We start from the raw sequence: 9,176 nt of genomic DNA on the forward strand, positions 1-9,176 counted from the left end.
AATATGTTGAGTGAATGAGACCATGAAACACAACTCTGGGTCAGTCTTAACACAGGGTTAAGGAAAGCCTTGGGGTAGCACATTACAGTGTGAAAATCCCAAGTGAATGCATGGCTACAATGTTGTCAATGTGGTATAGGAGTCAGTCCCTCCACCTGGAAGCGAGTCCTCTCGCAGGCAAACTTCTGGTAATGCAGCATGGCCTCCAGGATCTTCCTGTGGCCTCCTGGCACCAGACAGACAGCACCCATGATCTCCAGCACCGCCACCTTGGTCTTGACGTTCTCAGTGGCCAGGCTCTGGGCGATGATGTTGATGCTCTCTGTGTGGGAGAGCACGTGGGAGCGGCCCTGGGAGTTGTTCATCAGGGCCTTGATGCAGCCGATCAGCGACGTGTGGATCTGGGACTCGGTGGTGTCGTAGTCCATGCTCTTCAGGAAATTCAGGATGCAGGTTAGGCCGTCCAGGTCGATGAACCGCGTCACAAACCTTTAGAGTAAGAGGAGGATTGAGGTAAAAAAGGGTCAGAGACAGAGGCGGCAGAAATGGCACCCTATTCCCTATGTAGTACACTATTGTTGACCAGAGCCGTATAGACCCTGGTCAAATGTAGTGCACTATGTAGAGAATAGGGTGCAATTTTGAATGCACCCAGAAACAGATAACGTTTACTATAAATCCCATTCTGTTCCTGAACAATACACAATCAGTGCCTACTACTCTCCTCTTTTACTTTGACGAGAAACTCATTTCATAGTTGACTGGGTTTCATTAGAAAATGGGGAGATGGCAATATCAAACAAGCTATATACATTAGTGAAACTGCTGGGGAGGGGCTTGACAGGTGTATGGGTGTGGGTGTGCATCTGTTCGTATGCGTGTTCAATATAAGCCAGCAGAATTGAACAGTGGCAAAATAAACATCTTTAGCCAGCAGTCAAGCACCATTTAGCACAATAACACAGGATGGAGGAAAACAGAGAAAGCTCATTGGTGATAGACTACTAGGGGTTAGAGGTCAAAGGTGAGAAGGGCAGTGTTGACCTAACCTCTGGAGAACCTTAAGGAGAAGATGTGTGTTGGGCTAGTCTACTAAGTGTGGGCTACAGGGCTGTAATATAATGTATAATGCAGTGGTTTTGGACTGGAGAGGGAAGTGACAGCAGATGAATGAGCTGGGGCTGTTGAATGGTTCTCAACACAAAGTCTAGCCTAGTGATGAATCATATTATATCACTCTAATGACAATAATTGGACTCTGGGAGACTCTGAGCACAGTGAATTAACCCATCCTCCTTTGTGCACATAGCAGACTCACTAAGGCACTCTCTGCATTGTTGGGAAGGGCCCGTAAGTACGCATTTCACAGTTAGTCTACACCTGTTGTTTACGAAGCATGTGACAAATAACATTTAATTTGATTTGTCATCCTCTATTATGACTTACAGTAAATAGAATATGAGTTTATCATAATTAATTACTCAAAAAAGAAAAGGAAACTCTATATCATGTGATCTACATGGATATTATAACAATAGGTCCATCTCACAAGAATATTATATATTATTATTATTATTATTAAGGCTATCCAGTGCAGTAACGTCGCACTGCAATTCTTTAGTTTTCTGTCTTTGGTTCCACAAACACATACTGTACATAGCGCACATCATAACTGAATGCATGCATATGAGAACAAGTATGCATGAAAAGGAGCATGAGTGTGTCAGTGTAACTGGTGTACCTCATTGGTTGAGTCCTAAGAGCGGTCTTCAAGCTCTCTATGGTCTTGTTCCTCTCTTCCTCATCCTCCTTTTCCAGCGCAATAAGAGTCTTCCTCTGTTGATGAAAACATTGAGAAGACTCAATGACAATGTACTCACTTATCAAACTCAAAGGATGTCCTGCAAGGCTCTGTTCTAGGACCATTACGGTTCTCTCTTTGTTCCCAGGCCAGATTAACTTTGACCTATGATTCACGGTGCTGGGAAGGAACCTGCTCAGTAAGCTAGTATCCCTGGCTGTAGACCAACAGCAGGCGGCTCTTATCCCATTATCCCAGTGTCCCACCGGTAGTTCCTTCATGGATACATGACTGGAGTTCATTTCCTCTACAGGGTCTGGAGCAGGCTACACGCTGTGGTAACAGTTAGAGGTTAGGGATCCAACTAGAACCTCTCACCTGCCAGCACTAGTGCTATTCTACTGGCCTGGGAAAATATAATCAAGTGGCCCACAGGGTTCCCCTCCCAGAGCTACTGCCCCAGCTACAGAGGAAATGTGTGGAGATTTAACACCACACCTCCAGGGTGTGAGAACCCATTGAGGAAACATAGATGAACTTCACCAGCTTGTCAAATAGTGCAATTTCAGGTGGACGAGCCTTCTCAGGTCGTCATCATTATCAATACCTTACCAGGTTAAATAAAGGTAATACTAAATAAAGGTAGCTTTGACTTATATACACTGTGAGGATTTTCATAGTTGTTTACAAATGTGAGACACATCTCGCGTTAAAAAAAAGACACAGAGATCCCCCTCCAGGCAAACCTGTAAAACTAATTGATATTACCCCCCTAATTTACTCCAATTTCCCAAAGATTTAGCATCAGACCATAAGCTTTTAGAGAGATACCCGTAGTGGCTAGTGGAACACCAAAATCACATGACTGCAGCATGTCTTCACGGTTGGCTGGTTGTTGTGCATTATTGTTTTGCATCTGCATGGTTAGCTTTGATTGTCAAGTACATATTGGGTATTTGATGAGGGGAGAAGGACACTTACAGCAGCCATGGAATTCAACTGGTCGATATAGAACTCTGGCCAGCTAGTCGCACCCTTGCTCTCTTCTCCCTCCTGAAAACAGACAGTCAAAGGTTAGATACAACACAAACACGTTCACGCACACACACACGCACACGCGGCGCACACGCACCTTCCTCCACCACCAAATGAACTCCTACATTTCCCTTCTCCATCATATCATCATACTATCCTGACATCCAAACCATGTATTGACCAGTACAGCACAAATCCTGAGAACAGAGCAGTGCTCCAAGGCCTAATAACCCCCATATGACCCAACCCACTAGTGTGTAATTGCTACAGAACTCCTTCCAGTGACAATGGAAGTGTGTGAACTGGACTGCCCGCAGTCATTTCCAGCCCAGTCTCCCTTTGAGACCACAACCACACCATAGATGTACTCTCAGGCTCTCACCTGGCTCTCTGTCTCACATATACTGTATAAGGTTTCTGTGTAGCCTCAGCTCAGCTCAGAGATTCTCATAAATCCCCTATGTATCGCTGGAGAGGAATTAGGCTCAAGTGGTCCATTTTGTCTGAGGTTTTTGGCTGAGCATGAACAGTCTAGAGTGATGTCCAGTACATGCCTTCTCCCTCCTTAGTTATGGGTTCTCAACAGATGGTAGCATTTGCTTTCTATAAAGGCTGACGTTCTGAAACAATGCCATCGTACATTCATTGCAATGACCAGGACAAGACATCTATTGAGACCAGCCTTCCTTACATATGTTCTCAAACATTCTTCACCAATCATTTCAAAAGAGAAAACTCTTCCAGATGCCATTTCTTTCTTCCTGATGAGGGGATAGTAACTCAGATTCCCATCCATCCTCATCACATGAGCAATGAGATTATAAAGATGGAACCAGGCTATATTTCAGGCAGCTGAATTCAGTTTTCTAGTTCCCTTATTGTGCAGTCCCCTTGTAATTGAAGCCCCCACAGGTGTGGTTAGGCACTTGAGCTGAGGCCTCTTCATTTAACCACCCAGCTGATCTATCTCTCCACAGAGTGGCTTTTCTCACAGGCTTATTAAAGGTCAACACAATATCCCATTAAAGGGGTCCATAAAGCAGACACATCCTCTGTGAAAACAAAGGAGCTGGATCTATCTCATCCTGAATGGGGGATAGTAACTCAGACTCCCATCCATCCTCATCACATGACCAATGAGATTATAAGGATGAAACAAGGCTGTATTTCAGGCAGATGGATTTATTAAATGCTTGAGTAGATCTTCATTCAAACATAATATCCCTTAAGGGAAAGAGAGGGCCTTTAACCAATCACTATGCTCCAATCGCCAATTCCCTGATGTGTGAGGGTCCAGTTGGACACCATGAAGGTCACAGCTGTGTGGTAGAAAGGCATACATTGATTAGCATCCATCATGAACCACAGAAAGTGCAGTGCAGAACCATAGATACAAGCCAGGGATACACTCACAGACAGAGGCCAGACAGTGCTCACGAGTTGTCCAAGAGAAGGAGTGGGTCAGCTAGAAGGAGGTCAGTAGTAGTGACCACTATGCTGCTATATCCTCAGTACTTACTGGAAGACTAGTAAAGCTGGGGCTCTCTTTGTAGGTCAGTAAGACATCTCAGAGAATGCTAAAAAGAACCCCACATTGACCACCTTGGCGGTTGGGGCTGGTAGTTTCAGGTATAAATAGGGGGTGAGATCTAGTCTTCAATCCAAAATGAATATTGCTTGATTTCACTATTGTGTCACTTCACCGATCAGCAATAGTGAAACAGAGCAGTTTGGATATCAGTCTAGGTGAGAACCATGATGTTAGTGAATGTTGACCCCAGTAAGGGGTTGACCCCAGTAAGGGAACTTGACCCCAGTAAGGGAGCCCAACACCTGCTATTGGCTACCGGCAATGCCACTCAGCACACAACATGGAAAGACAGCTGCCTACTGCTCGAACAAACAGCAGCTGCACTGGCGTTTCTATGGCAGCACTGCAGTACTCTCTCGCTCTCTCTCAACGTGGTCTTACAGGGCAGGACATGCCAGACAACAGAAACCCACCAATTACAGAGCTTTTACAGACCATGGGGTTCCTCACATTCAGCCAAACCCTATCCTTTATGAAGTCAATCCCATGAAATACCTCACTGGATAAAACTTTATCGTTTAGGTTAGGTGTGTGTGTTGGAGGCATGACCTCAGTATGAATGTACTTTAATACGGCCGTCTATATTCATATATTCACTAGTGAGATTTATGAGCTACAGTCGGTCATGACAGATGAGAACGTCCTTCCAGGAAATGTATCCAATCCATTAAAAGGCAACAGCACAACTCCCCAATGCTGGGGATAAGTTCCTGTTAGAGCGCTGCAACACCAGCGGAGGGCTTTGATGTGTTGACTAGGCTGAATTGGGGTTAGGGCACGGAGGTGGGGAATGGAGGGGGACTGGGGCTGTGTTGGCCCCATGTTTTGTCTGGCAGCAATGATAAAAGAGCTCTTTCACCGAGACTGAGAGGATACAGTAGATCTGCTCTCTCTCGCTGCCTGACCACTCACTCACCCTCTCTCTCACCATCTCTCTATCACACTGCTCTCTCCTTCCATCTTTCCATCCCCCTCTCCCTCCCTCTTCCACCCACTCTCTCTTCCCCTGCCTCCTTCCCCCCACTTTCTCCCTCCCTCTTCTCTCACTCTCTCGCAGTCCAGCTGCAAAACCAGCTCATTTGTTTAAATCGCAATGAAAATATTTTCCAAACACTAGCAGAGCTCAGCAGACATTCCCTCTAGATCCTGTAGCTAATGTACACAGAGAGAGAGATGCGCGCACACACACACACACACACACACACACACACACACACACACACACACACACACACACACACACACACACACACACACACACACACACACACACACACACACACACACACACACACACACACACACACACACACACACAATCTCAAGCAAACACAGTACAGACAGAAACAAAACAACACATGGAGGTTACATGCATACTAACTACTAGTCAAGTGGCCTTAAACTTACCTTCTTCTTGCTGCAGTACATCTGCCATTTCTTTTCAGCTGGCAGGGCGAACATGACTTCCCTGTGTTTCCCTGACAGGTCCAGCTCCTCCTGCAGCGAGAGAGAGGAACAGAGTACTGTGTTAGTGGGATATTAGGCACCTCCATGTCTAACACACTTTCATGAACTTGTGGTAAGAGGGACTATCTAATATTTCCTGTACCATGGAAAACTCATATTATGCTCATTTTAAGCTGATCCAGTGATCCTGGCTTTGTGATTTCTCACAATATCCTGTTTTCGCTTTCTGACTTCAAACTGGTTTTGTGAGTAAGACAGGAAGCGGATTGATCGAGCTAAAGACATGAGAAGATGTGCTGATAAAAGAAAGATACATTAAGAACACAAATGCTCCATGTGGGTGTGTCTGCTGTTCCCTGCATCGAAACCAGCCTGCATTGTGATTGGTCTCCTATCTCCTCTCTGTAGGTCTGTTCCCAATCATGACCACTTACATCCAAACATCCATTGTCCCTGCAATATCAGATTAATATTGACATCCCATAGAAGTCCATTGGACAGATTCCGGACAGGACGGCTGCCAAGTGGGATATCAATTCTTAAATTAAGAGTGACCCAATAACACCCTGTTTCAATGACAACAACCATAATGCATCAGCATTCCTGGCTGGACTGGATCATTCTCAAATGATATGTTAGGGTGCAAATATTATGCAAGTTATTATACACAGCCAGATCAAGTATCTATCTCCATAACACCACTGTGATGACTGGAGGAGGAGGAGGAGGAGGAGGAGGAGGAGGAGGAGGAGGAGGGGAAAAATACATGCAAAACTGTTTTGACCAACAGACATCATGAAATGTGGCAAACATAAAACCAATCTAAACAGAGCAGCTCTAGCGGAGCAGATAGTCCAGTGTGAACAACAGGCATACCAGAGAGAAAACGCCACTGCCAGATGCCACAGCTCTTCTCCAGGTCTGCCAAGCCACAGGCCTGATCTTATCCAGACAAGCCCTATGGAACCCCAAGGCAGAGACACAACTGGCTGGTGCATCAACGGACGGAGGGACAAAATGGAGGACTGAAATAACAGCGATAAGTAGAGCATTTCCTCCATCGTTTAGCTGCCAACCTTCGAGGTAATATAAATCACTTCAAAGACAAGAACAAACACAGGTCTCACTATGTATCCTGTATTCCTCTTCTTCTTTCGAAGATGGTTGGCAACAACCCCTCGTCCATCAGTGTTTTGGACTATTGTCTTCCGTTTCGTGCCCACTGAACATGGCCCAAGCCATATTTCCCTCTTCCTGAGGCATTGAGCCAGGCTGTTTACCAGACTCGGGTTTAGGCTGACACTGTTTGACATATCTGTTTTGGCCCATTGTGAGATGTCCCGTCAGGACACAATGGCTGCAGACGGGTTCTCTGCAGGAGGCCTGTTTGGCCAGTGCCAGGGACGAGTGACTCGGCAGAGCGCGTGCAGCCCTGCGAGGCGAGGAGTCCAACCGTACCACTGGCTGCTCTGCTGGCTGCTGCTGCTGGGAGGGGACAGGCACTGTCACGCGCTGGTGGCCCCTGCCTGCACAGACGCTCACTCACGGCAGTTAACCCTGCAATGGATCAGTAGTGAGAGGAACCAGAAGATCACAGAGAGGTTTGGCCACAGAGAGGTTGGGATTATGAGAATGAGGACTAGGAACAAGCCATTTTCTATCTTCATAGAGGCATGAGCACTGGCCCTTAGTTAACACTGTGATGACCATACAAACAGGAAACCATGGGCCTCTAAGCTTTCTGAACGTTCCTTTATCTGAAATACTGTACGGTTGCTGTGCAGAGGGCAGTCTACGTGTATTTCAGTGTACTCAAGCTATTAGTAAAGCACCTTTATATTACAGTCAAGAAACATTGACTTTGCTGGAAACAAGCAAAGATAGAGTATATCGGAGGACATAAAGTATATCAAAAACGAGCCCATCCCTTAGTGAGTATTTATGAGTCAATAACACAGCCAGGACCTGGAAACAGAGTTGAAGAAAAGCAAGTGCAGACCTGGCTGCTTTGCCTTCCAACATGGCAGCCGTCCACGTATCCCTCACATGTGATTAAGCTCGTTAAATACTTCACAGTCCTGAAAGCTTCTGATTCGATTGTAATCATGTAATAAATGAAAGCCAAAACGAAAACATTTACGTCCAACGCAATCATTTTGTTTAAAAGTCATCGTGGACAACAGTTCTTTTTATGGCAAGATCACTTTACTAGTCATCTATTTATAGTGTCGAGCTGAACCAAGTACCAACCAGCAGCTCTGTATGGGGGAAGAGAGACAGAGAGCAAGAGTAAGCATGTCAGCATGGCAGAGGGCCAAGCCCAGCCCTGGAACAGTACGTACCACAAGCTCAGAGAACATGGCATCCAGCTCCTCCTCAGGCGGCATGGGCAGGGAAGGCGCCATGGTCTGTAGGGTGAAGTTACTGTCATGACGGAGGCGGTAGGTGATCTCCGGGTGATCGCTCCCTTTAAAACAGCAGAATATATCAGAAAAGCCCCGCCCTGGACGCTTGCGAGGGGCCATGGCTTGGCAGTGGCGGGGTCTGGGCACTTTCTAGGGAAAGTTACCGTCTCTCACAACGGCTCCCTATAGAAGGAGACAAGGGGAAACTGTTAGTGGAATACATGGTCGGAGTGGTTTCACCAGGTATTTGTCACCCCAAGGGCGTGATGTACGTCACTTCTAACAACGAGGGTGTGGTCTATATCACCCTCCAATGTTGTGGTAATGTCATCCCAAGGGTGTGATGTACGCCACTTCTAACAACGAGGGTGTGGTCTATATCACCCTCCAAAGTTGTGGTAATGTCATCCCAAGGGCGTGATGTACGTCACTTCTAACAACGAGGGTGTTGTCTATATCACCCTCCAAAGTTGTGGTAATGTCATCCCAAGGGCGTGATGTACGTCACTTCTAACAACGAGGGTGTGGTCTATATCACCCTCCAAAGTTGTGGTAATGTCATCCCCAGGGCGTGGTGTATGTCACTCAAATGTGGGTGGCTGAGTTCCAAAACACAGGCCTAAATGTACAGCTACACAACCAGATCCAACAATGAGTCGAGGTAAAGAGACACAGAGTCCCATGTCAACGGGAGAGAGCCATCACTGGACTGTTGGCTTCTCTATAGAGAAAACACAGTGCTACACTGCACATAATATGCCAGAGTCTGATTGATTCAAATAACTAGATAAAAGCAAAGTGGTTTGATGTTTAGTAACAAGCCAACCCTTCATCATCATGTGCTTCACATTGCAGGGCCCCTGTCTCCATTCTCCCC

The 9,176-nt window shown here is 46.1% G+C and overlaps 1 protein-coding gene across 5 annotated transcripts in view; it reads right to left on the reverse strand.

Annotated features, from left to right (window-relative positions):
- Positions 1-9,176, reverse strand: part of daam1a (dishevelled associated activator of morphogenesis 1a) — an 88,169-nt gene that overhangs the window by 28,175 nt on the left and 50,818 nt on the right. For all 5 annotated transcript variants that reach the window (XM_046367182.1, XM_046367185.1, XM_046367181.1 and 2 more), the window contains exons 2-6: positions 8,237-8,482; positions 5,835-5,924; positions 2,783-2,854; positions 1,742-1,836; positions 156-489 (exon numbers count right to left, since the gene is read on the reverse strand). In XM_046367182.1, coding sequence (XP_046223138.1) covers positions 156-489; positions 1,742-1,836; positions 2,783-2,854; positions 5,835-5,924; positions 8,237-8,419 — 774 coding nt within the window. In that variant the 5' untranslated portion in view covers positions 8,420-8,482. The remainder of the gene's footprint in view (positions 1-155; positions 490-1,741; positions 1,837-2,782; positions 2,855-5,834; positions 5,925-8,236; positions 8,483-9,176) is intronic.

The sequence above is a fragment of the Oncorhynchus gorbuscha genome, linkage group LG10 (assembly GCF_021184085.1).
Source record: "Oncorhynchus gorbuscha isolate QuinsamMale2020 ecotype Even-year linkage group LG10, OgorEven_v1.0, whole genome shotgun sequence".
In the NCBI taxonomy this organism is placed as follows: Eukaryota; Metazoa; Chordata; class Actinopteri; order Salmoniformes; family Salmonidae; genus Oncorhynchus; species Oncorhynchus gorbuscha.